At 42.1% G+C, this 17,308-nt stretch overlaps 1 protein-coding gene across 2 annotated transcripts in view; it reads right to left on the bottom strand.

Annotated features, from left to right (window-relative positions):
* SLC25A17 (solute carrier family 25 member 17) overlaps nucleotides 1-17,308 on the bottom strand; it is a 40,507-nt gene that overhangs the window by 16,982 nt on the left and 6,217 nt on the right. The window contains exons 2-4 of one of the 2 annotated variants that reach the window (XM_047786177.1): nucleotides 9,971-10,031; nucleotides 6,424-6,490; nucleotides 4,220-4,371 (exon numbers count right to left, since the gene is read on the bottom strand). In XM_047786177.1, coding sequence (XP_047642133.1) covers nucleotides 4,220-4,371; nucleotides 6,424-6,490; nucleotides 9,971-10,031 — 280 coding nt within the window. The remainder of the gene's footprint in view (nucleotides 1-4,219; nucleotides 4,372-6,423; nucleotides 6,491-9,970; nucleotides 10,032-17,308) is intronic. The other variant, XM_047786178.1, reaches the window with a different exon arrangement.

Below are 17,308 nucleotides of genomic sequence, written 5' to 3'. Positions count from 1 at the left end.
CCCTGGCCTCGCTCAGTGGGTTGAGGATCTGGTGTTGCCGTGAGCTGTGGTGTAGGTTGTAGATGTTGCTCAGATCCAGCATTGCTGTGGCTCTGGAGTAGGCCGGCGGGTAGCTACAGTTCCAGTTGGACCCCTAGCCTGGGAACCTCCATATGCTGTGGCCCTAAAAGACAAAAAGACCACAAGAAAAAGAAAAAAGAAAAAAGTAACTGGAAGCATATATAAAGCTAGCTAGCAGATGTTTTCTACATGAGGTATGAATTACAAATTCTTTTTTTTTTTTTTTGGCCACCCTGCAGCGCATGAAGTTCCCAGGCCAGGGTTCAGAGCCAATCCACAGTTATGACATAAGACACCCCTTGGCAATGCCAGATCCCCAACCCACTCTGCCAGGCTGGGGATCAAACCTGTGCCCCAGTGCTTCCAAGACACTGCCAATCCCACTGCACCACCGTGGGGACTCCTCTTTTTTTTTTTTTTTTTGCCACATCCATGGTATGTGGAAGTTCCAGGGCCAAGGATCACACTGTGGGCAGTGCGATGACAACACTGGATCCTTAACCTACTGCACCATCAGAGAACTCCTAAACACGCAAGATTTAAATAAATTAATTTAGATACAGACTAAATGAATAGACAACAAAAAAACCCACAGGAAATAGATCTACTTTTCCCCTATCTGTTTAATAAAACTGATTAATTAACAAATATTTTATTTAGCTCCAACTACATGCTGTATATATATATATACACACACACACACATTCTCCATAAGAGCAGTTACCATATGTATGTTATCATATACATAAAACAATTATATACATATAATTGCAATATATAGGATACCTGCTCTGCATCTCACACATCTTTGATATACTATTTATAGATATAGATACCTGCTCTTATAGAGCTCACATCCCACTAAGTAGAGACAGATAGTAACTAAATTTCACAGTATCAGGTTAATGGCTCCCTAGTGCTTCTGAAATCTCAGATGACAAGGACTCAAAGCCTTCTAAAATCTATCTCCTACTCAACTCTCCAACTTTATTGCTCATGTTCCTATACTCACTTTACCCACTAACTAAATTACAGAACTCACTGTTCTAAACACAGTCCTATATTTTTCAGTTCTCTACCATTCTCTCCGTTGCCACTTATCTACAAGTTTTACTAACTCTGCCAAAGCTCAGTTCAAGAGCCACTGCTTTCTAGATGCAGAACTTACCAACCACAAGTGACCTCTTTTTCTCCTATGAACCTCCAAAACATTAACAAGTATTATGATACTAACTATACTAGGCTGTGCATCAAGATAGCTTTGTCCCATTTGACTAAAAGCTTTCACACTCATGGGTGTGCAAACTGTCTTTGCTTGGTTTAATGCTTTAGTGTCAACAACCTTGAAATGACACTTTCATTTTATACTGGGCCCTGCAAATTATGCAGCCAGTTCTGTACATGTTAAACATCTCACGTGATCCTCAGGTGAAAAAAAAAAAGGAGTTCCTGTCGTGGCACAGTGGTTAACGAATCCGACTAGGAACCATGAGGTTGCGGGTTCGGTCCCTGCCCTTGCTCAGTGGGTTAACGATCCGGCGTTGCCGTGAGCTGTGGTGTGGGTTGCAGACTCGGCTTGGATCCTGCGTTGCTGTGGCTCTGGCGTAGGCCGGCGGCTCCAGCTCCGATTCGACCCCTAGCCTGGGAACCTCCATATGCCGGGGGAGCGGCCCAAAGAAATAGCAAAAAGCCAAAAAAAAAAAAAAGAATAAATACTTAAAAAAAAAAAGGAAAGTAAGTAGGAAAGGTATTATAATTTTCATTTTTTAAAAAAAGAGACCTTATTGACCATAAATTCTTGGTACAGGCTGCTAAACAGAGATAACTGATCCTCCTCCTTGGATTAAGAAGATAAAAAATACACCAAGTCAACACAGAAATAAAACTGATCTTTATAAGGGTGCCAAGACCACTCAGTGGGGAAAGGCAAGTCCAGTCACATCAACCAAGGGTATTATGAAACGTGGATCTCCATATACGAAAGAATGAAATTGGATCCTTCTCTTACATCACAGGCAAAGACTAACTCTAAATGGATTAAATACCTAACTAAAACTATAAAAATCCTAGATGAAAATATAGGAGAACAGTTTCATGGCATTAGACTTAGCAAAGATTTCTTTTTTCTTTCTTTCTTTTTTTTTTTGTCTTTTTGCTATTTCTTTGGGCCGCTCCAGCGGCATATGGAGGTTCCCAGGCTAGGGGTCGAATCGGAGCTGTAGCCACCGGCCTATGCCAGAGCCACAGCAACGCAGGATCTGAGCCGCGTCTGCAACCCACACCACAGCTCATGGCAACGCCGGATCGTCAACCCACTGAGCAAGGGCAGGGACCGAACCCGCAACCTCATGGTTCCTAGTTGGATTCGTTAACCACTGCGCCACAACGGGAACTCAGCAAAGATTTCTTCACAGGACACCAAAAGCACAGACAAAAAACAAAACATAGGCAAAGGGCACAATATCAAATTTAAAAACTTTTGTGCATCTAAGGACAGAGTCATCAGAGTAAAAAGCAACCTACTCAATGGGAGAAATATGTGCGAATTACAGCTCTGATAAAGCGCTAATATCCAGAATATATAAAGAATACTTACAGTAGTTCTGGTCATGGCTCACTGCAAACGAATTTCACCAGCATCCATGAGGACACACAGGTTTGATCCCTGGCCTTGCTCAGTAGGTTAAGGATCTGACATTGCTGTGAGCTGTGGTGTAGGTTGCTTATGAGGCTTGGATCTGGCATTGCTGTGGCTGTGGTATAGGCTGGCAGCTGCAGTTCTGATTCAATCCCTAGCCTGGGAACCTCCATATGCCATGGGTACAGCCCTAAAAAGACAAAGACAAACAAAAACAAAAAAAAAAAGAAAGAAAACCTACAGCTTAATAACAGACTTATATAACTCAAAAAATGGGCAAAGGATTTGAACAGATGTTTTTTCAAAGGTGCTCAACATCATTTGAAAAGATGCACTGATCATCAGACAAATGCAAATCAAAGCCACAATGAGATATCACTTCGCCCTCATTAGGATGGCTACTATAAAAAAAATGTGATGGACAGGGAGTTTGGGGTTAACAGATGCAAACTATTGCACTGGCAGTGGATAAACAATGAGATCCTACTATATAGCACATGGTACTAGTCACTTGAACATGATGGAGGATAATGTGAGAAAAAGAATATATATATATATATATATATATATATATATATATATATACATACACACACACACACACACACACACACACACATGACTGGGTCACTTTGCTATACAGCAGAAACTGACAGAAATTAACCATAATAGAAAAAATAAAAATCTTAAAAAACAAAACAAACAACAATAAAAAACCAAAACCAGAAAATAACAAGTGTTGGTGTGGATGTGGAGAAACTGAAGCCAATTTCTGGTGGGATTATGCAACAGTACAACTGCTGTGGAAAACAGTACTGTAATTCCTCTCAAAAGTTTAAACAAACTACCAGCGATCTCACGTCTAGGTACACATCCAAAAGAATTGAAAGCAGGGACTCAAAGGAATATTTGTACAACTCACGTCCACAGCAGCAACAATTTACAGTAACCAGGAGGTGGAAACAACCTAAATGTCCCTCAACAGGTGACTGGATCACCAAAATGTCGTGAATACATATAATGGAATATTATTCACCCTTTAAAAGACAGGAAATTCTGCTACATCCTACAACATGAATGGACCTTGAGTACACATTATGATGAGCAAAATAAACCAATCACAGAAGGACAAATACTGATGATTCCACTTATAGAAGGCATCTAAAGTGGTCAAATTCATAGAAACAGAAAGTAGAATGGTGGGTACCAGAGGCTGGGGCTGGGGGTGTGTGGAAAGGGGAGTTGTTGTTTAATGGGTAGAACCTAATGTTTGTAGGATGAAAATGTTCTGGAGAGCTGTTTCACGATAATGTGAAACCTACTACTGAAGTGTACGCTTAAAAATTGTTAAGAAGGTGAGTTTTGTATTATGCATTTTTAACATACACATGGTCAAGTCAGAGAACGAATTACATTTTTCGCAGCATTAATCTGTGTTAACATAACCTCTTAGAGAATATATGAATCACAATATAAACAATAAAATATAAAAATAACTTATATTCAGAAAACTTAAGTTACCTGCAACAAAGCCAACTACCAGATCTTTTCCAGTAGTAGAATGTTGACCTTTGACCCAGACTGTTTTGAGGCTATTAAAAGTGTAGAAATAGACAAAATTGGAGCAGCAGAGGCTGGAGATCACTGGAAACCACCCTCGATATGGTGCCAGGCTAGGGGAAAAACACAAGGAACAAAGTAAAGATGCTGGACAAGAGCCACTAGAAAGGAGAGTCCTAGGAAAGGCTGATGGGCACTCCCATTTCCTCAGTGTTGGCTCCTGTCACGCACAATGTATTCCGAACCGCACACCTGCTTTACCTTCCGAAGGATCCATTCTGAAGGATGCCCAAACCAAGAAATCTTTTACAGCATGAATGATACAAAGCAACAACACACATTCAAATACTAATTTACTGATTTCCTCTGTTGATTTCCTTTACTAAATTACTCCATAAAATTAGAGACAATTTCCTCATGGCTGTTCATCAACATAGCACCCTTTGCATTTTGTTACAGGGCAAGAACATCTAAAACGAAGGAGATCACAGATGCGGCTTGGATCCTGCATTGCTGTGGTTGTGGTGTAGGCTGGCAGGTACCGCTCTGATTTGACCCCTAGCTTCGGAATTTCCATATGCCACACACGTGGCCCTAAAAAGAAAAAAAAAAGTAAAAAAAAAAAGCATATATACCTGTACATATATAGAGAGAGAGAACAGGAGAGGAAAAAAAGTGAAGGGAGCCTGTTTTAAGGGCACAGGAACCACACTGAAGGGCTCGCACTAGCCGCACCCGGATAATTCGAGCACCAAAATAATCAATTTTAAACCACTGAAAAACCAGGAATTTCTACTTCCTCATAGACTGTTTATAGTTGTAAGAGAAGAAAAATAAAATTATTCACTGGCTAACTCAAATCTAAGAAATCATAATTAACCAATGAAGGGCAAATGGACAATACATGACTGGAGATGTGACATCCTGCTGATACATTATCCTAGCCAAGAATGAGTAGCTTCGGAGTTCCCGTCGTGGCGCAGTGGTTAACGAATCCGACTAGGAACCATGAGGTTGCGGGTTTGATCCCTGCCCTTGCTCAGTGGGTTAACGATCCGGCGTTGCCGTGAGCTGTGGTGTAGGTTGCAGACGCGGCTCGGATCCCGAGTTGCTGTGGCTCTGGCGTAGGCCGGTGGCTACAGCTCCGATTCAACCCCTAGCCTGGGAACCTCCATATGCCGCGGGAGCGGCCCAAGAAATAGCAACAACAACAACAACAAAAAAGAATGAGTAGCTTCAATCTAATCATGAAGAAAAATAAGGTAAACTTAAAAGAGGAATTTGAGGGGGAAAAGGGGAGAAGGCTCATACTCTCTGAAAATGTCAAAGTCATAGGGGTAAAGGGCTTTGATGTGTGGCATGTAACTTACTCTCAAATAACTCCTTTTCTTTTTTCTTTTTTTTTTTTAGGGTCTCACCCACACCACATGGAGGTTCCCAGGCTAGGGGTCAAATCGGAGCTGTAGCTGCCAGCCTACACCACAGCCATGGCAACGCAGGATTCGAGCCACGTCTGCAACCTACACCACAGCTCCTGGCAACAACAGATCCTTAACCCACTGAGCAGGGCCAGGGATCAAACCCACATCCTCATGGATACTAGTTGGGTTCGTTAACCACTGAGCCACGACGGGAACTCCACTCTCGAATAATTCTGAAAAAACATGTGTGTGGTGTGCATGTGTCTATAGTAAGAGGGAAGGACAAAGGGAGGGAGAGCACGAGCACAAGTAGTAAAACAAATGGGAAAAAGTGTTAATGACAGGTGAATCAGGGTAAAGCTACACACTGGTATTCTTTATACTATATTTAGTTTTGCAACTTCTTGTAAATTTGAAATTATTCCCAAATGAAAAGGTTAAAAGGTACACAGTGTCTGAATGCATCTGAGAGGAATGAACTAAACAACCATTGCTTTCTTCAATTTACTGTACATAAAACAAAACACCGGTTTCATGGGAGACTTGATGATCAGGAATCAAAACGGCTGACCACAGAACTTTAAGGAAATGAAATAAACTGTGGGCTTACAAAGTCAGGCGGTTATAAACTCACAACACCCAAGGCTATGAGAATGGATAGAAAGTGAGAGCAGGTGTGACGGGGGCCCATGAATCTCCTAATGAGCCGCTCTGTCTAACAAAGATGAGCAGGGCAGTACTCACAGGCCTTCTTCTTTAATGATCTCCAGGAGCACCATGTGTGTCGTTTTGGACTTTCTTTTCTCATCAACTACAAGACCAAAGAGTTTATGTTTAAACTCAAGCCTTTGAGAATTGTTATCTTCACTATGAGCGAGTTGCACTGAAAGCCATTTACCTTAGCCAAGCGATCTCCCACCCTACTGAATGAACCCCCTAGTTTGCCTTAGCACTCAATGATCCCCGTATGTTAAACTCCCAACTATAGGTTCGTTGGCGTTCATCTGTTATTCATGAACCTTTCAGCATTTTAATTCAATACCTAATTTCCAAAGTAAAAGATGTAATAGGAGAAATGTATTTCTTGTATTTCAGAGGGCGCTCTTGTTTTTTTCAAAGTTACATATTCTAGCTGTACACCTGAAACTAACACAACATTGTAAGTCAACTACATTCCAATAAAATTAAATTTAAAAAAAACTCTGAAAAAAAACTAAGGCTATATATTCTTATTTTTATCTTAATATTTTACAAAGTAGAGAGGAAATAAATTACCATCTCCCTTTTAGAGAAGAGATTATAGGCACAAAAGCTGTGAAGGACACATGTAGTTGGCAGCAGAGCTAGGATTAAAGTTCTTTCTAAAGTTTTAGGCTTATGCTCTGTTTCCTAACCTAAAAAAAAAAAATAAGGTCTCTAAAGGATAAGAACCCTGCTTTTCTTGGCATTCTCAATGAAAACAAAACCTATTTCAACTAACTTCAAATTTCCTACCCACATCTGAAGAATATTTTCAAAACCTAAAAATGGGAAAATGAATCAATTTCCTAAGAGTTAAAATTGGTATCTTATGGCTAATGGTTGCCAATCTGAGAATAACTATCAAAATTAGAAACATCTGCTGGGCAAAAAGACCTGAACAGACATTTCTCCAAAGAAGATAAACAGATGGCCAACAAGCACATGAAAAAATGCTCAACATCGCTAATTTTTAGAGAAATGCAAATCAAAACTACTGTGAAGTACCACCTCACACCAGTCAGAATGGCCAACTTTAACAAGTCCACAAATAACAAATGCTGGAGAGGGTATGGAGAAAAGGGAACCCTCCTGCACTGTTGGTGGGAATGTAAGCTGGTACAACCACTATGGAGAACAGTAAGGAGGTAGCTTAGAACTGCCATATGACCCAGCAATCCCACTCTTGGGCATATATCTGGACAAAACTTTCCTTGAAAAAGACACATGCACTCTCATGTTCATTGCAGCACTATTCACAATAGCCAAGACATGGAAACAACCCAAATGTCCATCGACAGACGATTGGATTAGGAAGATGTGGTATATATACACAATGGAATACTACTCAGCTATAAAAAAGAACAAAATAATGCCGTTTGCAGCAACATGGATGGAACTAGAGACTCTCATACTGAGTGAAGTAAGTCAGAAAGAGAAAGCCAAATACCACACGATACTACTTATATCCGGAACCTAACATACGGCACAAATGAACCTTTCCACAGAAAAGAAAATCATGGACATGGAGAATAGACTTGTTGTTGACAAGGGGGAGGGGGAGAGAGTGGGATGGATTGGGAGCTTGGGATTAATAGATGCTGACTATTGCCTTTGGAATGGATAAGCAATGAGATTCTGCTGTGTAGCACTGGGAACTATGTCTAGTTACTTATTATTACTATTATTGTTATTTTGTCTCTTTTTGTCTTTTCTAGGGCCGCACTTGAGGCCTACGGAGGTTCCCAGGCTAGGAGTCTAATCGGAGCTGTAGCTGCTGGCCTACACCACAGTCATGGCAACGCCAGACCTGAGCTGCATCTGCAACCTACACCACAGCTCATGGCAACAATGGATCCTTAACCCACTAAGTGAGTCCAGGGATCGAACCTGCAACCTCATGGTTCCTAGTCGGATTTGTTAACCACTCAGCCACTACAGGAACTCCTGTCTAGTCACTTATGATAGAACATGATAATGTGAGAAAAAAGAATCTATACATGTATGTGTAACTGGGTCACCATGCTGTACAGCAGAAAATTGACAGAACACTGTAAAACAGTTATAATGGGAAAAAAAATCATTATATAAACAGTTAAAAAAAAAGAGAAACACAAATACCATATGATATCACTTATATCTGGAATCTAATATACGGCACAAATAAACCTTTCTACAGAAAAGAAACTCACGGACTTGGAGAAAAGAATTGTGGTTGCCACGGGGGAGGGGGAAGAGAGTGGGATGCACTGGGAATCTGGGTTTAATAGATGCAAACTATTGCCTTTGGAATGGATAAGCAATGAGATCCTGCTGTATAACACTGGGAACTATATCTAGTCACTTATGATGGAGGATAATGTGAGAAAAAGAATGTAAATATGTATGTGAGACTGGGTCACTTTGCTGTACAGCAGAAAACTGAACACTGCAAACCATCTATAATGGAAAAAATAAAAATGATTTAAAAAAATCCAAAAAAAGAAAAAAATTAGAAACATTTGCCTTTTGACCCAAAAATTCCACTTTTGAGAATATACCCCATAGAACTTACAGAAACAAACTGGCATATGAACAAATCTATTCTACAAGAGAAGAAACAATCCAAGAAGCTATTATAGGGGAGGGGTAAACAGGTTATGTTGCATCCACAGCATGAACACTGTATAGCCAGAAGAAGGAATAAGGCTCCCAGTGTGTGGATTTGGAAGGCATCCAAAATATGCTGTTAAGTGAAAAATGCAAGGTACAGAACACTGTGAAAAGTACGCTTTTTGAGTAAAAAGGGGAGAAAATTAAGAATATATACATGCACTTGTTATTCTTCAATGGGGCTGAGACTAATAAACACATTATCTACAAAGGAGAGAAAAGGGGGCTGACTAGAGCGAGACTTTTCATTGTACTATATATCTTTTTATGTACCTTGGGTTCTGAGTCACACAAAATTATAAACTTTCCAAAACCTCTAAAATTAATTAAAAATAGTAGACACGAAGGGCTTTAAGATAGGAATTAGTTTACTCAAAGCTAATCTTGCTCCTATCTTTTTTATGTAAGTCCTGGGATAGGCTTATAATTTCAAGCTGAAAAATACTGACAAAAAACCAAGCAGGAGGAATAGGAAGTTGCATCGTCCTCTAAAGTGAAAGAGGTAAACACAGACTACATGCCCCGATGAGCAACGACAATGACACGCGACGCCACCGTGTCTGCTATTCTCTCTTCTTTTTCCAGAAAATCTACCAGTAAAAAATCTCCACACTGTGCCCTGGAAAAGTCATACTGTTTATCAGAATAAATTGTGATGATTCGCAATTATTCATGCCAGCCCACTCAGGTCTCTCAGACCAGAAAATGGCTGAGGCGATGACTGATCCACGAACATGTCTGTTAATTGGGAAACAGCAATGATGACCAGTGTTTAAAGTGAAAATAGACAGCAGTACGTTTCTAATAAAACGGAATATCCTTAGGTTCATTTAGAACTTATTACAGACATGTTTGCTTCCTGACATCAAATGAACAGGAATATAATGACAATAAGACTCACCTTGAAGTCGAAGTCGAGCCGTGTCCAAGGGAAAAAATACCGTCATTGCCGTCATGCTTCCCTGAAAAGTTTGAAAAGCCTTTATCCATTAGAGTATCACAAAAATAATGAGCCACGACTTTTAAATGAACACAAGTTTATTATCATCAATGGGCCAAATCAAATTTTCGATGAATAAATATATAGAAATGTTTTCATCTATTGGGGTCATTATATATTATAGAAGTTATTGTTCGAACTTCTATAATTACATACTCTAACACATATATTTAATTTTCCAGAAGAAATCTTTCTCTGATATTGAAAAAAAAAAAAATGTAGTGAGTGCCTGGAGCTGATAAACTTAGGGATTTACAATCTAGGACACATGTCAAAGACAGCAAGTAAATGGCTTTTTAACTTTTACTGATTGGTTACTACTCCTATGCTCTCCTCTGATACCCTCAGAAATCAAAAAAATCTAGTAATCACACAGATACACATGTCTTTTTTTTTTTTTTTTTGTCTTTCTGCTATTTCTTTGGGCCGCTCCCATGGCATATGGAGGTTCCCAGGCAAGGGGTTGAATCGGAGCTGCAGCCACAGGACTACGCCAGAGCCACAGCAATGCGGGATCCGAGCCGCGTCTGCACCCACACTGCAGCTCACTGCAACGCCGGATCATCAACCCACTGAGCAAGGGCAGGGACCGAACCCACAACCTCATGGTTCCTAGTCGGATTTGTTAACCACTGCGCCACGACGGGAACTCCAAGATACACATTTCTATACTCTTCATTTAATCAATATATATATTCACCACAAAGTAGAAAGTTAAGAATTACATTGTTCTTTAAAATAGTTGTTTGCTTGTGTTTTAATTAAAACAGGGACAATACCTTTGCCAAAATTCTATAAATAATTCATTCAAGGTAATACAATGACAAAAATTATCAGTGGATAAAATAAAAAGAGGCCAACAACCAGTCTTTTCATTCACAAGGCCTGATGACAGGTAAAACCACAAGCATATAGTTAGGGTTAAGATTACATGCATGAAATTTCCAGATGGGTGTATGGTTCTCAGCCTAGATGCAGGCCCACTGGGGGATATTCTTAGGCATAAGATTAGGTTTTAGGCTATTGATCTAATAATGGTTACATAAAATATTTTTATCATGAAAACAACCAGAAACTAGGTCAACTTTACAGATAAGAACAAACATTTTCTAGGTCTCTTATCCACTTAAATAGGTCAGCCTGCTTGACAAGGGAGAACACTGTATTGTCCTATGAGTACTCTTCAAAACTCAGATTAAACGTTACCATCCCCGGAGCTCCCGTTGTGGCGCAGTGGTTAACGAATCCGACTAGGAACCACGAGGTTGCAGGTTCGATCCCTGCCCTTGCTCAGTGGGTTAACGATCCGGCGTTGCCGTGAGCTGTGGTGTAGGTCGCAGAGGTGGCTCGGATCCGGCGTTGCTATGGCTCTGGTGTAGGCTGGCGGCTACAGCTCCAATTCGACCCCTAGCCTGGGAACCTCCATATGCCGTAGGAGCAGCCCAAGAAATGGCAAAAAGACCAAAAAAAAAAAAAAAATGTTACCACTCCCATCCATCAGGTCACAACTGGTTGTCTGTCGCACTACGTTCCCACAGCTCTTGTTTCTATGTCTCTCACAGCACTCACATCACAGTGAGGTCTAACTCTTCCACCAGATTTTAAGAGTCATTTTATCTCTTTGTGTAGTGCAGTTTTTGTTTTTTTTTTTTTTGGTCTTTTTTAGGGCCATACCTGCGGCATATGGAGGCTCCCAGGCTAGGGGTCTAATCGGAGCTATAGCTTCCAGCCTACGCCACAGCCACGCCAGATCCGAGCCGCGTCTGCAACCTATACCACAGCTTATGGCAACGCCGGATCCTTAACCCACTGCGTGAGGCCAGGGATCAAACCCGCGACTTCATGGTTCCTAGCCGGATTCGTTTCTGCTGTGCCACGACAGGAACTCCTAGTGCAGATTCTTAAATAAATGTTTATTAAATTCACTCTACTTTCAAGTTGGTTTTTTTTTTTTTTTGGTCTTTTTAGGGCCACAGCCTTGGCATATGGAAGTTCCCAGGCTAGGGGTAGAATTGGAGCTGCAGCTGCTGGCCTGTCACAGCTTGTAGCAACACCAGATCCTTAACCCAGTGAGCAAGTCCAGGGATCGAACCTACATCCTCATGAATACTAGCCGGGTTTGTAACCCATTGAGCCACAACAGGAACTCCTATTTTCAGTTATTTATGCTATTTGGATGGCTCCCACATAAATATCCTCTCCTAGTAAGAACCAGGTATAATATCTGGGAAACACTGGATCTGCAAAGGTTTACTGTCTACAAAATCTATTCTTCCAGCGTCCTTGCTCATCTTATAGGCAATTTCCAAGAAAAACGGGGGCTGAGAAGCTGGAGAATGCACATCAAAGTTATTAAGGCTAAGGTTTACTTCCTAGCAAGCGTGGTATAAGCACATCTCTGCAGGGTATTGAACAGACAGGGCAGCTCCAGGCAGAGCAGTCCTGCCTGGAAACTACTTTTTCAAAAAACTGAATTACCTCTATCCCTCTTCCCTGCCAGCTTTAGATAAGACACACATGAAGTTTCCTTAGAAGACCCTGCCCTAGCTACCCTGAAATCTTAAAGAACATCTCATACCAAGATAAAGAGAAAAGTCTGTCCAAAGAGCTCAAAGGACTATTACCTCCTCAAGGACTAGCATAAAAAATCCACAACTCTAAGACTAAAAAACACTTTTTAAAAAGTAATCAGTGTTTACAGAACCAAATGTAAATATTAACAATAAAAGTGATGTTTGCATTTTTCTACAGAATTAAATACATATTATAGAAAAATTGTTAAAAAAAAAAAAGTAATCAGTACTTGAAAGATCAAGATGGTGAACTGAAAACCCACCCTTCCCTCCTCCCCATTCCAATCACCAGTAAAGACTAGAAGAGATTTAAATAGAAAGGTGCTGCATAGAAAAACAAAGAGGGGTCTGATAGGTGGATCAGAAATTAAAGACAGCAGAGTAGAGCTTTTTTCAAAGAAGAAATCACAGACCAAAATGCACAGAAGACGCGGCAGGCAGATACGGCAGGTCCCTTGAAAGATGACCACATCCTAATCCACAGCACCTGTGAACATGTCATATTACATGGCAGGGTGCTTAAAATGGGGAGATTATTCTGGATTATCTGAGTGGGCCCAGTGTAATCACAAGGGTGCTTAAAAGTAGAGTAGATGGGAGTGAGGCAACGTGAGGACTCCACCCACCACTGATGGCTTTAAAATGGACAAAGGGGCCACTAGCCAAGGAATATGGGCAGCCTTTAGAAGCCAGAAAAGGTAAGGAAATGGATTCTCTCCTAGGGCCTCCAGAAAGGAACACAGTCCTGCTTTATTTTATCTTTTTATAGCCGCACCTGTGGCACATGGAAGTTTCCCAGCTAGAGGGTGAATCAGAGTGGTAGCTGCAGCCTATGTCACGGCCATAGCAACACTGGATCCGAGCCGCATCTTCTATCTACACCACAGCTTGCAGCAATGCCAGATCCTTAACCTGCTGGAGCTTGGACCTGATCCCTGGTTGGGGAACTCTATCCACATGCTGTGGGGAGGCCAACAAAAAAAAAGAGAGAGAGAGAGAAAAGAGAGGGGAAAAAAAGGAGAAGGCATCTAGGCATAACAGTGGAAGAGAAGCAGAGAAGGGAGACTTGGGCTTTAGCCTTCAGACCCATAACCAAATAACTTACTGGTAAATGTGGTGAAGTCACTTAATATACTTTTTCCATTTTCCTGTCTCTATGTGAGAATAAAAATACTTGACCAAGCACCTTGGAAACAACCCTATGAAGTGAGTACTGTTATTGTCCCATTTTACAGATGAGGAAACTGAGACAAGAGAGGTTGAGAGACATGTCGGAGCTCACACATGTGACAAGTGGCAAAGCTGGGATCAGAACTCAGGCAGTCTGATTTCAGTCTACACACTTTTTTTTTCTTTTAGGACCACACCTGGGGCATATGGAAGTTCCCAAGCTAGGAAGTGAATCGGAGCTACACCTGCCAGCCTACTCCACAGCAGCTCAGGATGCCAGCCACATATGTGATCTATACACCACAGCTCATGGCGACGCTGGATTCTTAAGCCACTGAGCAAGGCCAGGGACTGAACTGGCGTCCTCATGGATACTGGTCAGGTTCATTCCTGCTAAGCCACCACAGGAATTCCTGATTTCAGTCTACACTTTTAACCACTAACTACACTGCCTACCTATCAAAGTTTTAAAGAGATGTGAGAAGTTAGAAAATTCTAAGTATTATTATTAAATCTAATATTAGGAGTTCCCATTGTGGTGCAGCAGAAACAAATCCGACTAGGAACCATGAGGTTGTGGGTTCGATCCCTGGCCTCGCTCAGCAAATCAAGGATCCGGCGTCGCTGTGAGCTGTGGTGTAGGTCACAGACGTGGCTCGGATCTGGCGTGTTGCTGTGTCGTAGGCCAGTGGCCACAGCTCCGATGAGACCCTTAGCCTGGGAACCTCCGTATGCCACAGGTGCAGCCCTAAAAAGAAAAAAGAAAAAAAGAATCTAGTATTAAATTAACCAACTCAAGTTAGGATGCATAGAAAACTAGAAAACACAGTTATGGAGGAAATGATCAATAGCTTTCACTTACTGGGCCCCTATTATGTGTCAGAGAATAGAAAAGCTGTTTTACTTAATTTATTTTATGAATATTCACAGAGCTCTGTGAGGTTTTTGAATTTAAATTAGTTAACTAAATTGAATCTGAAAACATAGGTGTTTAAATTTATAAATCAATGAGCGAAATTAGGGAAGTCATTTAATGAAGCAATCTCATCGTTTCTTCATAATGGGGTGGTAGGAAGTCACATTAACTTCTTTTATTTATTTATTTATTTATTATTATTATTATTATTTTTTGCTATTTCTTGGGCCGCTCCCGCAGCATATGGAGGTTCCCAGGCTAGGGGTCGAATCGGAGCTGTAGCCGCCGGCCTACACCAGAGCCACAGCAACGCAGGATCCAAGCCGCATCTGCAACCTACACCACAGCTCACGGCAACGCCGGATCTTTAACCCACTGAGCAAGGGCAGGGATCGAACCTGCAACCTCATGGTTCCTAGTCAGATTCGTTAACCACTGCGCCACGACGGGAACTCCACATTAACTTCTACATCACACTAAATAGTTATCATAGTAAAAGTTAGAAACAATGCAAATGTCCATACATAAATTATGGAATACCCAAATGACAGAATATTTTGTATTATAAAACTAATGATTTTTGAAGATTTCTTAATGACATGAGAATAACATGTCACAGAGAAAACAGAGAATGAGGAAGATACAATTACATTTTGACAAGCACTGTTTCTGACAAACTTTAACCCAAACTTCTTGGTGTAGTATTTTAGACTCTCCAACTTCACTCACATCCTTCGACTTATCTCCTTTGACACCAGCTAAGGTGAAGGTTCTAGAATGCTGATTTACTCATTAGAGCCTTTTTGTTTTGTCTAAAAGTCTTCTATTGCCCTCCTATTTCATTCTGCCTACCAAACTCCTACTCTTTCTTCAAGACCAGGTCTAAATATGTCAACCTCGGGGGCTTCCCATCACCTTCACAGGCACAGCCCACCACCTCTTCCTAGGTACCACCAGGAGAATGGTCCACACCACTTCCATTCAGCTAAGAAGAAAATCCCAAGGACATGGACTCTTCCACTGACCTTTCTATCCAGAAGGCCTTGTACCGGAAATCAACAAGTTCTACTTGGTTTCTACTTCTAAAGGGAGGTAGTGAGTCTACATGGTAAAAAGTCCACTGTAACGTTAAGTGTATGAGCTACAGAGTCAGAAAGTTGAGCCTAATTTTCTCTTTTGATACCAATTGGAGAAAAGTGCCCTGAATAAGCTTCTTGCACCATTCTAAGGACATGTATGTCTGGGCTTTGAGTCACAGAACAATAACAGGTTGGGTAGAAAGAAAAAGGAGAACTCTTTCGTATTTCTGCATGCCTTGAGTTTTCTAACAGTCAGCATTTATTTCATGAAATATAATTCTTTTCCTTTGTCTTTTCTAGAGCTGCACTCACGGCACATGGAGGTTCCAAGGCTAGGGGTCTAATCAGAGCTGCAGCCGCTTGCCTACACCACAGCAATGCAGGATCTGAGCCGCGTCTGCAACCTACACCACAGCTCATGGCAACACCGGATCCTTAACCCACTGACTGAGGCCAGGGGATCGAACCCTCAACCTCATGGTTCCTAGTCAGATTCGTTAACCACTGAGCCCCGACAGGAACCCCCTGACTGGTGTCCTTATGAGAAGAAGAGAGATACAGAAGATGGCTGTGTGACAAAAGAGGCAGAGATTGGAGTGACACATCCGCTAGCCAAGGAGTGCTGGCAACACCCGAAGCTGGATGAGGCAAGGAAGGGTTTCTTCCTGGTTCCAGAGTGTGCCTGCTGCGTGCTGCTCTCAACACCTTGATTTTGGGCTTCTAGCCTCTAGAACGATGAGGCCATAAATTTCTGTTGTTTTCAGCCACTCGGTTTGTGGTGGTTTGTGGTAGTTTGTTCCGGCAGCCCTGGAAACCAATGCTGGTGGAGCACGGTTTCCCCATTGGTGTCGCCAGGACACAGAGGGGGCCCTTTGAGATGCTCAGGTTGATAGCATCCTCACCCACATGCCACCTCCAGATCCCTCCCACCTGTGCTGTGTGAGATGGCTGTCACCGTAGAAGGTCAGTGCTGCTGGGACGGCTTCCGAGGTGGAGCTGACACCTGAAAAGCAGGGGGGCCACACTCCTGCCTGGAGGGGTCTTTTAACCCCCCCGATCTTGTAAAGAGAGCAAGCAGGTGAGAGTGCCGTAGTCAGGCCCCAAAGAAGCAGAACCTGAGACTGTGGTGCTCGTGCAAGGGATTCACTGAGGGAGGGCTCTCAAGAGAAACCTGTCAGGGGAAGATGCTGGGGTAAGGTGCGGTTTCAGGAGAAGTCCAGCCTCAGCCTGAGCCCTGGGGGAGCTCTGGAGTATAACTTGTCCCACAGAGGAGGTTCCCCAAAAGGCAAGGGGCTGTGGGGCGGCCATCCTCTGCCAGCATCTCCTCAGCCAAGAGCACATGCTTCGAGGGGGGCACAGGTGTGAGCCCTTGGCAGCCGATGCCGGCAGCAGCTGTCGGCAGTGGGGCGCCCAGGGCAGCAGCAGCAGCTCCGTGCTGGATGTGGGTGCCTGGACTCAAAGGAATCCTGACTCTGCTCCCCACTGGCCATGCTCGAGCTGT

This window comes from Phacochoerus africanus, chromosome 7 (genome assembly GCF_016906955.1).
Source record: "Phacochoerus africanus isolate WHEZ1 chromosome 7, ROS_Pafr_v1, whole genome shotgun sequence".
Lineage (NCBI taxonomy): Eukaryota > Metazoa > Chordata > Mammalia > Artiodactyla > Suidae > Phacochoerus > Phacochoerus africanus.
Note: the sequence above shows the minus strand (reverse complement) of the source record. Positions and strands in the feature narration are given on the sequence as shown.